The sequence below is a fragment of the Ambystoma mexicanum genome, chromosome 13 (genome assembly GCF_040938575.1).
Source record: "Ambystoma mexicanum isolate Mex_15411 chromosome 13, UKY_AmexF1_1, whole genome shotgun sequence".
Lineage (NCBI taxonomy): Eukaryota > Metazoa > Chordata > Amphibia > Caudata > Ambystomatidae > Ambystoma > Ambystoma mexicanum.
In genome coordinates, this window is record NC_090938.1 from 787,370,017 (window position 1) to 787,387,621 (window position 17,605).

At 50.0% G+C, this 17,605-nt stretch overlaps 1 protein-coding gene across 2 annotated transcripts in view; it reads right to left on the reverse strand.

Annotated features, from left to right (window-relative positions):
* LOC138521965 (CCN family member 1-like) overlaps positions 1-17,576 on the reverse strand; it is a 154,975-nt gene extending 137,399 nt beyond the window's left edge. For both annotated transcript variants that reach the window (XM_069635157.1, XM_069635156.1), the window contains exon 1: positions 17,533-17,576. In XM_069635157.1, the coding sequence (XP_069491258.1) occupies positions 17,533-17,561 (29 nt within the window). In that variant the 5' untranslated portion in view covers positions 17,562-17,576. The remainder of the gene's footprint in view (positions 1-17,532) is intronic.
* Between the last annotated feature and the right edge of the window lie 29 nt (positions 17,577-17,605).

A 17,605-nucleotide genomic window follows, 5' to 3' on the forward strand; every position in this document is an offset into this window, starting at 1 on the left:
AAGCAGAGATTTGAGAGCAAATCTTTATCCAGGGCTGGGGCCACCCTCTGGAACAGCGTCTCTGCCTCTCAAACTTGAGAAGAGCCATCTCCGGTTCCAGAAGCAACTCAAGACCTTTCTCTTTGCTTCCGCTTTCTCTCTTTTCTCTCTTCTTCTCCTCTGCTGATTCCCGACTGCGCCTTGCACAGGTCACCTGCTACCCTCTGAACTTGGGCCCAGGCTCCTGCTTGTCCAGTTGCCCCTTGCACTGCCTCCCAACTCCCCTAGTGTAAAGAATGGAGGGGGGGGTCTGTACTTCCGCTCTCTATATGGTAGAGGAGAGGCACAGATGACCCCAGCCAAGATTCTCTATCACTGGTGATGTAGTCGAGCAATCAAGGCTTAGCTCTCGGGAGGTGATGCAAGCTGGTTCTTAAGCACAGGGTAGTCCCCGAACCCCCACAAAGGAATGTCCACACACTGTATTAGTTAAAACACAGTCTTTATATAATTAAGTTCAAGGTTATGTACACAATCACAATAACTCACTTTGTCCTCAGAAAATCTACAATGGCAAATATATACAGTTCTAAGTGGTACCACAATTATTATTAGATTCCATTAAAGTGCATCAACTGTACTCTGATTAAATGTCACACAAATCAATTAATAAAGGTGACCAACAATAGACATAGGAGGGAAAGCAGTTGGTTAGAACAATTGGCAGAATACTGGAACCTACCCCTAGACACAGTCCTGTGTGGAGATCCCCCCACCTGGGCAACCTGTAAAGTATAGATATAGAACAATATATGTACTGGGCTGGTGATATAAGTCTTATTTCCTTCTTTAATGTTTCTACCACCCCAATGTACCTGGAATAGCAGAGTTCGACGTCGGGTCGTCGACTGATCCTTCTTGAGCGGCTCCCTTTAAGGTAGGAGCCACAGATCGTCGAGATCCCACGAGGAAAAAGGGTTGAACGACGACGGTGAGGTGGCAGCTTCGTTCCTAGCAGTGCTCGTCGACGACAGAGCGTTGGCGTCCTGCAAGGAAGAGGCATGCGGGGCACCTCGGTGACGATAGTTCAGGACCGCAAAGAGTTTGAAGAACTGTGGCCCAGCAAGGGCGTTGAGTCGTCGGCGTCTCTGTGGTCTTCAGGTCTGTCTACCAGGGAGCTTTGGCAAAGATCAGCTGGTGCATAATGGTCCCTCGTAGCTCGGGAAGAGGGCGCCTAACCAGGTCCTCTCTGTGCCAGTCCTTGGAGACACAGCAGCTTTCAGATGGGTGAAGTAGAGCAGCAGCAAGACTTCTCTTCCAGCAGGACTTCAAGGTTAAGCTTCAGTTTAAACTCCAGTTTCTCTTCAGCTTCTGAACACGAATTCTAGCAGCGAGAGGCCCCCAGATATACTAGTTGATCTCCCATTCATTCTGCTGGGTCACACTCAGGCAACCAATTGTTCAGAAGGGCATTCATGCAGGCAGGCATCCAATCAGGTGCATAGTGCATTCAGGCCATTCACTCCTCTCCAGACACTCACAACAAGTTATGTGTACTGGGACAAGTACCCAGCCATTCAACACTCCACCCTGCATTCATACCAGTTTTGGGCAGGGCTGTCTCGGTCATTGTGTCAAACACCAGAAACTAGACATCCACAAGAAGTGCATATTCGTCACACACTCCATTCACCCAGGTCCCACCCACAGGGTGTACCCACAACATACAGTCACTGGGAAGGCTCCAGCCAGTCTGGCCTGGACTTCACAACAACCCCATATATGGAACTTCCACCCAACAGTCAGTCAGAGGGAAGGGACAGAGTCAAGGCTTCCCGGTACTTTGGGAAGATCAAGGTAACAGGCGATGGAAGGCAAGAGGCCACGGGGGCCATCTTGTCACTATCAGGAATCTACTGATTCCAATGACAGGGCCTGGGCATCCCAAAATGGAGGACACTCAGGGCACCAGTCAATTCAGCACGGAACTGCCACCAGCCCATACTCTGCTCTGTGGGCCGCCCAAAAACATACACTAGGGGCACAGGGTTGTACCCCACACCCATGGGTGCCATAAGGGTATCCCATGGGTCTGTACACCAAACCAAAAGAGAGAGCTGCACCGCCAGGAGTCCCACATGAACTCTTGCGTAGAAAATATGACAGAACATACAATAAAAAGCAGTAAAGGACAAGGATACTGAGGCCCTGTCCCTCCGAAGTATTTCCAGCATCACACCTAGCACGTGTGGTCTGTATCTGCAACCCTAAAGTCCCTTCTCCCTGCACTTATGAGCCACACCCTGGCTGCAATTTTGAGTTACCTGCACTTCTCCCTCCACCCCTCCCACCCCTCTGCACTTCTCCCTTTCCTCTTCCCTGCTCTTGCGCGATCTGAATGACACAGGGCCTAGTAAGATTGTTGTTTTGTCCTCCCTATGTTTCTCCCCTCCTTGTCTTGTTGCACCTAGAAACATTGTGTACAAGCGTGTTATAAATGCCATATCATATATAGTGTCCATTGGGGAGCCATGTGTACCCATGGCGCAGAGATGCACTGGCCGCACAAAAGCATAGAGCCATGTGTGTCCATATGGGAGCCTCATGTACCCATGGAGCCAAGATGTACTGGCCGCACAAGAGGGCAGAGGTACTAGTGCCCAGAGCGGATCCTGTGTACCCATGGCACCCAGACGCACAAGAGCATAGAAGCACTGGTGTCCAGAGGTGAGCCTTGTGTACCCATGGCACTAAGATACACTGGTTGCACAAGAGCGTAGAGGCACCGGTGCTCAGAGGGGAGCCTTGTGTACCCATGGTGCTGAGATGCACTGACTGCATGAGAGCATAGAGGCACTAGTGTCTAGAGCGGCGCCTCGAATAACCATGGCGCTAAGATACATTGATTGCACAAGAGCATAGAGGCATGTGTGTGCAGAGGGGAGCCTTGTGTACCCATGGTGCTAAAATGCACTATGCGCACAAGAGCGTAGAGGCACTGGTGTCCAGAGGGGAGCCCCCATGGTGCTGAGATGCACTGGTCACATGAGACCATAGAGGCACTGGTGCCCAGAGGGGAGGCTCGTGTACCCATGTTGCCAAGATATACTGGCTGCACATGAGCGTAGAGGCACGGGTGTACAGAGGTGAGCCTTGTGTACCCATGGGGCTAAGATGCACTGCCCGCAAAAGAGCATAGAGGCACTGGTGCCCAGAGGGGGAGCCTTGTGTGCCCATGGGGCTAAGATGCACTGCCCGCACAAGAGCGTAGAGGCACTGGTGTCCAGAGGGGAGCCTTGTGTACCCATGGGGCTAAGATGCACTGCCCGCAAAAGAGCATAGAGGCACTGGTGCCCAGAGGGGGAGCCTTGTGTGCCCATGGGGCTAAGATGCACTGCCCGCACAAGAGCGTAGAGGCACTGGTGTCCAGAGGGGAGCCTCCATGGCGCCGAGATGCACTGGTCGCACGAGAGCGTAGAGGCACGGGTGCCCAGAGGTGGACCTCGTGTACCCATGGTGCTAAAATGCACTGGCTGCACGAGAGCATATTGGCACTGGTACCCAGAAGGGAGCCTTGTATAACCATGGTGCTAAGATGCACTGGCCGCACGAGAGCGTAGAGGCACTGGTGCCCAGAGGGGAGCCTCATGTACCCATGATGCTAAAATGGAATTTGGGTGATTAGGCCGAAGCGGTAAAGTTCATGGCTAAAAAGACTGTGGATTATTTCTATGTAAAAAAAAAAATAAAAAAAAAAAATCTAATTCAACCCAAGCCCCCCATCGACCCCCTCTGACTTCTCTTTTCTTTTTGCTGGCTGCCGCCGCCGCTTCTCCTATACCCCTCCGATGCCAGTTCCTGTTAGGACTATGGACCTATATTGTAACAGGAACAACTCTGGAAAGCTGTAGCCAAACCAGTTTAGGTAGCAGTGACAGGCAGTCTAGGCCAAGTTCTTCAGAGTGGGTGAGCTTGTAAAGGATCCACAATGGGGTCACACAATGGGAATCACAGATTACACTTAACAGGATGTACACAAAAGTAGTTTTTTTTAATGACCAAAACACTATAGAAAAATGACTACAAGCAGGTAGACATATCAAACAACACTATCAAACTAAATACATATATCCAGTCACTTGGTTATAGGGCATAATACAAATCAGCAACTCCGGCAAAGGAAAGGTTAGACAATGTTGTGGTTTATTACGCAGTCACACTCCCTTTCACCCCAATGAATGTGGCGCACAACAAATCACAATGATTTTGATTCAGGTCCTATTTGATAAGGCCCCCAACCCATCTTGCACCCAACCCCAACAATTACCTGGTACCACAATGGACTAGGAACCAGGCCGGTGTGTAGTAAGAATATATATTTATTAATTTACTTAAACCAAATTTGACAAACAGACTAACATCAGCCACCAATGCTGTGGCAGCACAAGAACAAAAATGACTTCTGTAAAGGCACCAACACAGAGATAATACTGAGATATGCAGTCACAATTTCCCACAGCTTTCTTTTCAAATCGCCCACCAATACAGAAAAAGAACAATGCAAGGCACACAGCAATTGGTGATTTGGTCATAACACTTTTCTCCCAGCAACCCCCACCCTGCAAACATCAATTAGACTTGACCCCTCTGAATTGAAGGCAAGTGGCAGAGAGTGGGAACACAATAGAGAAAATCTTTTTGGGATTCTGATAAAATGCACCCTTTGGAAAAAAGGGACTCAAAGGGCAAAAATCATTTTTCTTTTTCTTCTTACCCCAGGTGCAATATGAGGGAAAGGAAAACAATGGGAATTTCATTTAGTTTTTGCCACCCCTAAAAAGAACAGGCAGGGCTTTGTGGTTTGGGTCAGAGCACAAAGGGAACAAAGGAGCAATTTAATTTTGTTACCACACATGCAAAGGAAATACCAGGAGTCACACTTTTGATTAAAATGAAGGGGATCAATGGGGAATTTCATTTTGCACCCTGCAGACTCACATGGAAACAAGGTTTTGGGATTCATTCTTTTGGCAGATCTTTGTCTTATACCACCTCAAAACACACTGGGAAGAGCTTGTTGGTTTCGAATGCCAACAAAACACATCCTGTGATTTCTATAGGGAAATTAATTGATTTACTTTAAATATGCTATTTAAAAGTATTAGTGTAGATCTATTAGTGCTATTTAAAAGTATTAGTGTAGATCGATACGGATCTACACTAATAGGATATTTTGCTATGTGGAAATAACTAAAACAATGAATGAAAATGTAGGGCCTACACAATATATGGCATTGGGGATAGTTTTACCTACAGGAAAAGCCTTGGAATGGACATCAGGGAACAGCAGGGCTCCTGGTTCCTGTCTCCAATGCAAGATTTGGGGCCTCCCTGCTTGGATGTTTCACGCAAGAGTTCAGCAGCAGGTTTCTCCCGGAATAAGTGGAAAAAGACCAGTTCTAATGCAAACTGGTGTACTTATAGGGCAAATGACATCACCAACTTGTCATGATTCCCATGAAAGAGTATGGTTGGTTTTTTTCTACCCACTTCCCACCTGTGTGCTAATAGGACAAGGAGATGAGGGGTATGAGTTAGGACAGCTGTGGGAGGAGAAATCTTTGTCATCCCAAATTGACCTGTGGGCTCGGCCTTTACAAAAAAACTCTAAAAATCTATCAACATGGCAAGTACCCAAATTTTTCAAATCTTTACACATATGAATATATTTTTAAGAACTACATTTTAAGGCAAATCAGATGATACTAATCTGAAGTCAGCACCCCCTTCCTATGCAGAGATATGCTTTTTCTTCATTTACTCAGGAGCTGTATCAGTAAAAAATATGTCACTCCATAGTTCCCTTGTTAATTATTTTCTTCACCCCCACACCAACTTTCAAATCTCTCAGGATCAAGGGTAGGCCCAAATAAAAAATTGTATTAATAACTTTTTAGTTATGTTTATCTTTTTTTTATTGATTTGGATGAAACGTTTAACCTTTCAACATAATTCAATTTAAACAATTTCTAAAAAAATGCACGTCAAATGAGCTTACTCGTATATACAGATTCAAAAGAAAAGGAAACATTTATAAAATTAGTAACATTATTGTATGACTTTACATCCAAGTTTACACTTGTACATTACTCATGTTATTCTTGATCACAATCTTAGATCTTAATTTGTTTCTTCCAAGAAATCCATTTCCAATTTCAAATCTTGTAAAAAATGTACAGCCGTGTACCTTAGTACTTTAGACTGAGTGTGAAAGATGCTTTCCCATAATGTTTGAGTATTTATTTTAATGTAAGATTCAAAGTAAGATTTAAAATATTTGCTTCTCTGTGCTATCAAACCGGTACATTCTACCATGATATGTTTCAAGTTTATTCGTTTCATTACATACCTACCGAGTGGGTTGATTTGTTTTAAAGGGTACCACTTGCTCTGATTTCTTTAGTTCGCCATAGATTCAATTTAAGTCTCAAGATTCCTGCAAGATGTTGAGGGCTAGGAGATTTCTTTAAATAGGTCTCCATTGTCCCATATTGTTTTAACATAAGAGGGTTTTGTTTTAACATAAGAGGGGTTTGACAAAAATCCTTATATTTTAGGTATTTTTCTCTGGTCTCAATCCAATTTTGTTTTAGCTCTTACAGGATTGCTTTTGTAATAGTTCCTGTGAAATGTCAGCATCGTGCAGGTATTCATGTACCTTCGATTTCCAAGCTTTTATAAAAACATCATGTGAATTTTCAACATAATGAGATAACATTGACAGAAGTCCATTGTTACTATCTCTAATAGTACATTTGTGATATAGGGTACACATTTTCCATTTATAATTCACAAACAACAATATCATCCCCAGCTCATGTCTAACTAAGGCAATAGGTACAGAAGATGGCAAATTCAATAACTGCTTCCACTAGTTCCTCTCCATTCTGTCCCAATATGCATCTGTTTTCCATTGTTTTATCTCTGAACCATACAACAAAACGGGCATCCCTTTCTGTTTATAGTATGTTAGCAGAGGGCCGATTGAAAACATACAGTATCTACCCCTGATGAAATAAGCCTTTGATATGGCTGTAGTCAATTTCCCTTTCAGGTTCACATTGTAGGGTAGATCCGTATGATGATTATTTACGTTGACTCCCAAATAGATGTAATTGAAGACCATCTGCACGTTTATGTTCATAAGCGGCCAAATATTCTCCTTGTTACGTTGTTTGGAATTTCCAAATGGACTTATCTGCGTCTTTTGTGTTTATCGTGATCATGTTATCTCGGGCATATCTCTCCGTTTATCACACAAATTATTTTTAGCATGGTTCAAAGGGGGTTAGCGTCACCTTTAATAAAAGTCTGCAATGACTGTTGTGGCATATACGCTGCCCCTTTTGTGCAATAATATTTATTTTCCTATTAACTCAACTGCAATTTCTTCTTTATTCACTTTCAGTTTCATTTTTCTTTGAGCATGAGATCAGCCAGAGGCTGGCTCATGTTTATCTTCGCCTCACCCTTCATGGTCTGTAATGGCCCTGGCTGCAACTATAATGGATATTTTATGGGCATTGTCAAGGTCACTTCTGCTGAAAGAAAAGTTGTGGCCTTAGCAGTCTCCACCATGGTTTAAATCTTAGCAGTATATTTCTTTCTATATTTTTAAGTAATGGCCCTGATTGATGGTTGACACCCAGACCTCTCTCTCCAGGACAGCAGAGGAAAGGTCTTGAAGTTTAGGAGAAATGACCGGCTGCATATAAACATTGTATTGTATAATTATATAGCTCTTATACACATGTTAGTGTTTCAAAGCACTCAAGGAGGATGGGAACAAGGGGAAAAACAGCAGTCGTTCAGAGTCCTTGAATTTCTGAGATGATAAAAGCTTGTACAGAGTAAGTGTGTAAATACAATTAAAAAGTTGAGTCACAGCAAATAGGCCTAACTGCGATTTTGCAGTTTTACAAGTGCAGTTCAGGGGGGAAGACAAGGGAGAAATGACAGACATGTTGCTTGTGGGTCTTGCAAGTGCATAGAGGGTCAACAGGGGAGGGGAGGTCCAAGTCCACCCGGCTGGTGGAGACTGGGGTAAGTGCAGAGATTGCCATTCTCTAGTGTTATTCTAAGTGCAGTGAAGGGAGTGGGAGTAGGGTCATGAGGCAAGTGTGAGTGGACTGGAGGGGGAGCCTGGGACCAGTGAGACTCTGAGGTACACCAGACGGCCAGTCAGCAAACTGTAAGGAAGAGGCGGGGGAGATGGAGAAAGCAGAAGGCTGGGTTAGCAGGGTAGAGGGAGAGTGAAGGAAGAGGAAGGTTGTAAGGAGTTTCCTGAACTTATGAAGCTCAGGTTTAAGACGGAGGGGGGCACACAGGCCATTCCAGAGGGAGGCACCTGCTGAAGAGAAGGATCTCCCTCCAAATCTCTGCTTGGAGGACCGGCTCACTTGCAGAAGGTTGGAGGAAGATGAGCGGAGGGCTCGGGAGGGACAGTATTTAGGTAGGCAGCATTGCAGATAGATAGGACCCAGGCCCCAGAAAGCCTTGTGGAAGATGCAGAGGGTATTGAACTTGATCCTTCCAGCCACGGGCAGCCAATGTAGTGATTTCAGCACCAGAGATGCGGTCCCTGGGCTTGAGGCCAAGGATAAGTCTTGCGGTTCTGTTCTGGGTGAGTTGCAGAGTGTTGGGGGGAATTCTCCTTCTAGGGCTAATTTCCCCTCACCTAGTGAGTCCCCCAGCAGTTTTGCTGGATTTCTGGAGTTTATTTTTTCTACCTAGTAAGAGTGACATCCTTTTTACACTCTTACATGTCATTTGGCCTATGTGTTTTTACTTGTGTGATCTTGGGCACTGGAGCACACCACTCCAAGTGCCCCTGTTCTTGTATGGGTTACACTGCACCTTTAGTGTAGGAACCCAGGGTTGTCTTTTAAACTTCCCTCTGACTCCCATTTCGCTGGGGCTGACTACTGTCCCCCAGAGAAAGGTAAAGTTGCCATTTACTTTACATAGTCATTTTTTACCACAGACCCAGTACTGCCCATTTTACATGGAGTACTGGAAAGGGCTAATCTGTACCCCTTTTCTGTCTGTACCCCCCTGAGCATTGTTTTGCTCTTTTAACATTTAGACTTGGCTGGTGGCAGTGGTATCTACCCTAACTTTTCTACCGCGATTATATTAGATAAACGTGGTACTGTTTTTGGCTATTACATTAGCCTTGAACATAAACCCGCTTGATCAAATCGTCTTTCTTTTGGCTCCGGTTGGGTTTATTTGCCATTTCTTTTTGTTAAAGTCCTTCTTGTGTTTTACTTTGCACGGCAAACTAGGCTCGCCTTCTTTGTTCACCTTCTTTTGGCGGGCTTCTGCAGGGAAGCCCTCCTCTTGGCGCCTGGGTGTCTAGGTAGACTGAATGTGGGGAAGGGGTGTAGTCACCCCCTGCACAGGGTATCCTAGGAAACCCAAGTCGCATTTTGCCATGATTGGCTGAGATGGTTGTCCCGGGTGGACAACCCCCCTGCTGCGTGATTGACAGCCAGGCTGTGTGAATGGGGGTTTTGCGCATAAAAGGCAGGTCACTTGGGCTAGAAGTCAGAGCCGCCTCTGGAACTAGAAGGAACCGAAGAGAAGCGGAGAGAACAACGGCTGCTGCAACTACCCCGTCCCGGTGAAGCCCTGCTGCAGTCCTGAGCTATCTACCCTTCAATGACTAAGAGGAGATCTAGTCCGGAGTCTTCTTCCCTTGAGCCTGGTGGGGATAACCAGCTCATCTTCTTCAGCCAGAGATCTCTGACGTGCTCGAAATTGCTGCACACTGCTGTAGTGGTCCGGATAGCCACCTGCCGAGCCTCTCCTGTTTTTAAGGAGCACACCTTTGCGTTGTCGCTGCTGCCGGCTTCATCGCTGTGTGGTGCAGACCCCCTTCAGACGTCCTCCCTTCTCGACGAAGCTCCAGGAATCGTGGGTCTGCGGGAAACCAACAGGAACAACTGCCAGGGCTCCAGCTGCATCGTGGGAATAAGGTACTGTGTTCTGCTCGAGGAAACTGGGTGAACCCCTTTTCTTCATCTCCAAGGCTCGCCCTTGTCTTCCCTCCTTCTTATAACTTTTGCTTCCGAACATTGACAATATCCAAGTACTTTATGGCTACACTGAATCGTGAACTGTCTAACGGTGTGATCTTCGGCACAGGTCTCCGGTGTCACCTAAACCTGGCTCCGACCCTTTGACTTTTGAACTCCTGTTTCTGAGTGTTTCTCGATACGGTCTGCCCAACCTAAATATTGCCTTTGGTTTTTGCCTCCAACTCCCTCTGCGTATCTCAGGTGCTAAGTGTGTTTTTGCCCTGGTAGCATTTCATGTCACGGATATGCGTTTATTTAGTAGACCGAACTGTCAAAAAGTGATCGCAACCGTATCCGCGGTTTTGTGTTTTGTTCATAACACTGGTTCATTCAAACACAGGGTACTTACCTTGAGACATACTGTACAAAGTGAATTGGTTAGTTGTAGTATATTTAACATGTGGCTTTGTTTAAAGTTTAATAGAGGTGTTGTGTTTATAACTGATGGTTTAAAAATAAATGTACTTATATTTTTTACCTGAAACCTTGAGTCAGTGTTTTCTTGAGTTGTGTAATCTCGGCTACTGCTCATATACTCTTGAGATAAGCCTGGCTGCTCCGCTACGGCTACCACTTGAACTTAGTAGTACAGGCTTGTACCAAAGGTAAACCTGTATTGCCACCTGTAGTCTTAATTGTTTGTAGTGGTCCCTAAGGGCGCAGCACAGGATTCTGACTAACACAGAGGGCGCAAGGCCGAAGAAGGGAGGTTGAGGAAGAGGCTGTGGCAATAGTCCAAGCTAGAGAGAGGGGCTCTGGAGACAGTGAGCCACAGGGGAAAGAGAGATAAGGAAGAGTACCTCTGAGGAGGTGTAGCTGGTAGTTTGATTTTTTTAAGAGATGTCAGAGATGTGCTTGGAGAAGGAGAGAGTGGAGTCAAAGATCACCCCAAGGTTTTTTGCCTTGCATGTGGGTGCAGGCGTAGGGCCAAGGGAGGCAGGCCAGAGCAAAAGTGGAAAGGCGGGAGCAGGGGCCCCAATAAGAACGATCTCAGTTTTACTGGCATTGAGGCAGAGGTTGTTTGCAGCATGACTGAATAGCGGAGAGACAGTCAGATATGAGCGAGGAGGAGGTGGCTGAGGGTAGCCTGAAAGATAGTTGCGCGTCATCCACGTAGCACTGGAAGTTAGAGGTGAAGCTGGCAAAAACTTTGGGGGTTCCATAAAGATGGAAGGAAAGGTGCAGAAACGAGAAATCTTTCCTAAAAGTTCCGTCCCTCTAACGCAAGTCAGATCTGACACCTCAGGTTCCCTTTTTCAGTTTCTGCTCTTTTTTTGGGTCCCCAGCTGCCAATGTCGAGGAAGCGGGGGACACCCCTGCAACCCCTGAAATTGAAAATAGCATGGTGAAAAGGGAAAACCCCTACAAATTCTCACCCCGCTGCTAATTTTCGGTATTTTCGTCTTTGTACGAATTGTGCTGGCTGAATTCAGTCAATTGTACCATTTGTACAAAACAAATCGGTCTTTTGGGTCCTTCCCTAAGATGCACTGCTCGCAGGATAGCGCAGAGGCACTGGTGCCCAGAGGGGAACCACATGTACTCATGGCGCTAAGTCTCACTGCTCGTAGGATAGCGCAGAGGCACTGGTGCCCAGAGGGGAACCACGTATACTCATGGCGCTAAGTTGCACTGCTCGCTGGATAGCGCAGAGGCACTGGTGCCCAGAGGGGAACCTCGTGTACTCATGGCACTAAATTGCACTGCTCGCACGAGAGCGCAAAGGCACTGGTGCCCAGAGGGGAACCTTGTGTACTCTTGGCGCTAAGTTGCATTGCTCGCACAAGAGCACAGAGGCACTGGTGCCCGGAGGGGAACCTCGTGTACTCATGGCGCTAAGTTGCACTGCTCGCAGAATAGCGCAGAGGCACTGGTGCCCAGAGGGGAACCTCGTGTACTCTTGGCGCTAAGTTACACTGCTTGCAGAATAGCGCAGAGGCACTGGTGCCCAGAGGGGAACATTGTGTACTCTTGGCGCTAAATTGCACTGCTCGCAGAATACCGCAGAGGCACTGGTGCCCAGAGGGGAACCTCGTGTACTCTTGGCGCCAGGTTGTACTGCTCGCACGAGAGCGCAGAGGCACTGGTGCCCAGAGGGGAACCGCGTGTACTCATGGCGCTAAGTCGCACTGCTCGCACGAGAGCGCAGGGGCACTGGTGCCCAGAGGGGAACCTCGTGTACTCATGGCGCTAAGTCTCACTGCTCGCAGGATAGCGCAGGGGCACTGGTGCCCAGAGGGAAACCTCGTGTACTCATGGCGCTAAGTTGCACTGCTCGCACGAGAGTGCAGAGGCACTGGTGCCCAGATAGGAACCGCGTGTACTCATGGCGCTAAATTGCACTGCTCGCACGAGAGCGCAGAGGCACTGGTGTCCAGAGGGATCCTCGTGTACTCATGGCGCTAAGTTGCACTGCTCGCACGAGAGCTTAGAGGCACTGGGGCCCAGAGGGGAACCACGAGAGCACAGAGGCGCTGGTGCCCAGAGGGGAACCTCGTGTACTCATGGCGCTAAGTTGCACTAGTCGCACGAGAGCGCAGAGGCACTGGTGCCCAGAGGGGAACCTCGTGTACTCATGGCGCCAAGTCGCACTGCTCGCACGAGAGCGCAGAGGCACTGGTGCCCAGAGGGGAACCTCGTGTACTCTTGGCGCTAAGTCGCACTGCTCGCACGAGAGCGCAGAGGCACTGGTGTCCAGAGGGGAACCTCGTGTACTCATGGCGCTAAGTCGCACTGCTCGCACGAGAGCGCAGAGGCACTGGTGCCCAGAGGGGAACCTCGTGTACTCATGGCGCCAAGTCGCACTGCTCGCACGAGAGCGCAGAGGCACTGGTGCCCAGAGGGGAACCTCGTGTACTCTTGGCGCTAAGTCGCACTGCTCGCACGAGAGCGCAGAGGCACTGGTGTCCAGAGGGGAACCTCGTGTACTCATGGCGCTAAGTCGCACTGCTCGCACGAGAGCGCAGAGGCACTGGTGCCCAGAGGGGAACCTCGTGTACTCATGGCGCTAAGTCTCACTGCTCGCAGGATAGCGCAGGGGCACTGGTGCCCAGAGGGGAACCTCGTGTACTCTTGGCGCTAAGTCGCACTGCTCGCACGAGAGCGCAGAGGCACTGGTGCCCAGAGGGGAACCTCGTGTACTCATGGCGCTAAGTCGCACTGCTCGCACGAGAGCGCAGAGGCACTGGTGCCCAGAGGGGAACCTCGTGTACTCTTGGCGCTAAGTCGCACTGCTCGCACGAGAGTGCAGAGGCACTGGTGCCCAGAGGGGAACCGCGTGTACTCATGGCGCTAAGTCGCACTGCTCGCACGAGAGCGCAGAGGCACTGGTGCCCAGAGGGATCCTCGTGTACTCATGGCGCTAAGTTGCACTGCTCGCACAAGAGCTTAGAGGCACTGGGGCCCAGAGGGGGAACCACGAGAGCGCAGAGGTGCTGGTGCCCAGAGGGGAACCTTGTGTACTCATGGCGCTAAGTTGCACTGCTCGCACGAGAGCGTAGGGGCACTGAGGCCCAGAGGGGAACCTCGTGTACTCATGGCGCTAAATTGCACTGCTCGCAGGATAGTGCAGAGGCACTGGTGCCCAGAGGGGAACCTCGTGTACTCATGGCGCTAAGTTGCACTGCTCGCACGAGAGCGCAGAGGCACTGGTGCCCAGAGGGGAACCTCGTGTACTCTTGGCGCTAAGTCGCACTGCTCGCACGAGAGCGCAGAGGCACTGGTGCCCAGAGGGGAACCTCGTGTACTCTTGCCGCTAAGTCGCACTGCTCGCACGAGAGCGCAGAGGCACTGGTGCCCAGAGGGGAACCTCGTGTACTCATGGCGCTAAGTCGCACTGCTCGCACGAGAGCGCAGAGGCACTGGTGTCCAGAGGGGAACCTCGTGTACTCTTGGCGCTAAGTCGCACTGCTCGCACGAGAGCGCAGAGGCACTGGTGCCCAGAGGGGAACCTCGTGTACTCTTGGCGCTAAATCGCACTGCTCGCACGAGAGCGCAGAGGCACTGGTGCCCAGAGGGGAACCTCGTGTACTCATGGCGCTAAGTCGCACTGCTCGCAGGATAGCGCAGAGGCACTGGTGCCCAGAGGGGAACCTCGTGTACTCATGGCGCTAAGTCGCACTGCTCGCACGAGAGCGCAGAGGCACTGGTGCCCAGAGGGGAACCTCGTGTACTCATGGCGCCAAGTCGTACTGCTCGCACGAGAGCGCAGACGCACTGGTGTCCAGAGGGGAACCTCGTGTACTCTTGGTGCTAAATTGCACTGCTCACACAAGAGCTTAGAGGCACTGGGGCCCAGAGGGGAACCTCGTGTACTCTTGGCGCTAAGTTGCACTGCTCGCACGAGAGCGTAGGGGCACTGGGGCCCAGAGGGGAACCACGAGAGCGCAGAGGCGCTGGTGCCCAGAGGGGAACCTCGTGTACTCTTTGCGCTAAGTTGCACTGCTCGCACGAGAGCGCAGAGGCACTGGTGCCCAGAGGGGAACCTCGTGTACTCTTGGCGCTAAGTTGCACTGCTCGCAGGATAGCGCAGAGGCACTGGTGCCAGAGGGGAACCTCGTGTACTCTTGGCTCTAAGTTGCACTGCTCGCAGGATAGCGCAGAGGCACTGGTGCCCAGAGGGGAACCTTGTGTACTCTTGGCGCTAAGTTGCACTGCTCGCAGGATAGCGCAGAGGCACTGGTGCCCAGAGGGGAACCTTGTGTACTCTTGGCGCTAAGTTGCACTGCTCGCACGAGAGCGCAGAGGCACTGGTGCCCAGAGGGGAACCGCGTGTACCCATGCCACTAAGATGCACTGGCCGCTACTTTGATGCGTATGTGGACTGTGTTGGTGGCTGGGAGGGTTATACTGTTGTCATGTGTCAGTGGGTTAGTCGGTATACAAGTAGCATGTTTAGTGGAGAAGGTTAGTCGGGACGTGCAGTCTTTTTCTTACCCATTTGGCATTTAGGTGAAAAACTACAAGGGAAAGAATTCCGAGCATAAACGTGAGTGGGCGGCTTTCTGACGCATGCCCATGGGGGAACTAGAGAACACTGCTCCAGAAGACAGCCTTAGTGTGGGTCTTGAAATCCAGAATGCAAACATTAGAAATAAGTGGAGTTTAGAAATCAGGTCTTCAAGTTCCTGAACTGTAGCGTGTGTTTAAATCCCAGCTTCAGTTTTTAACCACAGTGTGTTATCCTGGGCAAATACTGTAATCGCTTGTAGCATCGAGGACTGGCCTCAGCAGAGACATCATTAACTTACCCATTTTGCTGACTGTCACCAAAGTGACATGGGCCATCCACAGTACCATGCGTGAAAGTCTTTGCTGTGCCCGGCTATGCTACGTTATAGAACCTTGTATAGCACCTAGCATAAACACAGCAAGCTTCTATGTGTGTATGTTGGAGTAAAGGGGCAGGCGGACGCCAAGAAAGTACCTTTATACTCAATGTGCCATAAACCAATACTCATTCAGAAATGATAGCCATTGGGCTAATACGGCTACCGCCGAGATCTAGGTGCTTAGTTTAGTTTATTATTTGTATAGCGCCGCCTGGCCCTGGGGCATCCAGGCGCTTGAATTGATTACAACATAACAATATAATACAGCATGGTCCGTAGGTGGACACAACAGAAAGACGGCCCCGCCCCCCTGCATGTCTAGGCTTCTTCATTCTGTGAACCTTCTGTGAAGGTGTGAACCGCTGGTCACGGGTTCCAATCCCCTCAAGGGTCCTCCTTTCGAGGTCGGGTGGGAGTGATGACGTCATAGGAAGTGACATCGTATGAAATGAAGGGGCCCCGGAAACACGTGGCCCCGCCCAGGCACGTCGATCCCAGCCCCCGCTTCCTGCACCGGGTGGGGAGGTGGTTCCAGAACTTCAGTTTCAGAATGAAGCTTAGACATGCAGGGGGCGGGGCCGTCTCACGGATACTTGATGAGAGAATGAGCAAGCAAGAGAAAAGGTGGATTCCTCAGGGTTTCCCGCCAGATGGGCGCCGTTTCCTCCCCCAAGAGGGTACTGCGCGAAGACATTATTTGACGTGATAGCTCAGGTGGCAAGGTGCATGCGGCAGAGACGTACGTGCGTGCATGCTACAGGGGCCTGCACTGCTCTGAAGTCGATACAATTAAGATTGGTGCGCTGCAGTAATGCCCAGGACTACATCGCAGCGCTATGAAGCAGGAAGCGCTAGGAACATAGTCCAACTCCATGAAAGACACTGCACTCGTGGTCACGATGACCGCGCGTTTCGTGGAGACTCCTGGACATGCAGGGAGACTGGTCCTGTGTGTCCTGGGTCCAGTCTGCGGGGTGCAGCCGGAGGGCGGGTGCTAAGGGAGCCGCAGAAGGGAAACCGACAGGGTAGGATTGTGAAAGTGAAGGCCTGTCCTGGCGTGGGTTGCCAGCCTGGACCTTAGGGCGACGGCCCGCCCCACACACACCGCCCCTCCCGGCGTGAAGTCCCTGGCGTTCCGCGCCAGGCTCGTTTTTAGGGGCTGTTTTCGGAGTCATTGCCTGCAGGGCAATGGGGGCAATGACTTGACACCGACCTACCAGGACCACAGGGCGGGGGTCAGACCAGGGCATACAATTGGCTCGAGTGCCAGAGAAAAGTGGCCCCCCGGTTGCAAATGGCAATTCATTCCTTTTGTGACCCACTGAGTAGTACGCAGGGGTGATGCAACTTGTGCATTTTAAAGAATATGTATTCAGTGACACTGGCCCAAACTACATAATCGGGGTTATGCCAGGCTGGCATCTCTGAAGGTCTAGCGAGTGGGGCGGCTGGGGCAGAACCCGTGTAATGTGAGGCCAGCCCAGAGCAGAGTTCAAAGTGGGAGGGAACTGAAGGGTACGGCGTTCACTTACTTCAGGGGGAAATCGGCCATAGTTCCTTACTATGTGACCTGGAGTACCGCTCCAGGACAGTAGGAAAGGCCACTAACATAAAAAAAGAAAAGACCAGTGTGGACATTGTGCTATCCCCCCCCCCCCCCAAGTGCTGGCTGAGTGTCCGCGCAGGGGGCTTATTCGGGCAGAGGGGTGTCTGCAGGTAACGGGAGGGGCGGCCCCGTCAGTGGCTATTGTCACACAGGTGCCCCTGAAGAGGTGTGAGGTGAAGGGAAGGGGGGCTGCATAACGCTGCATGCTGAGGGGGGGGGGGGGCAAGGACACACTCCTGGTGGTCGTTTAAACGGATACTCTTTCCCAGCGTTTTCTTTATTCGTATGATAACTTTTGTAAATCACAGCTTTTTGGGGGAGGGGGGAAGGATTCTGGTGGGTGGTTTGAATTGAGGGGGTGGGGTGGGGAAAACTTTATGGAAGACCACTGGGCCAGAGTGTGTGAAGGGATGGTCGGGTCAGGAGAACCAAGCCCCCGAAAGCCCGGCAGCCGCGCTGGGGTAGAGTCACTCACCTGTCGGCCCGTTCCCGTTTCCTCCCCATCGCCCCCTCTTCTCTGCCTCTAGCCTACTTCCCTCGGGGACCCC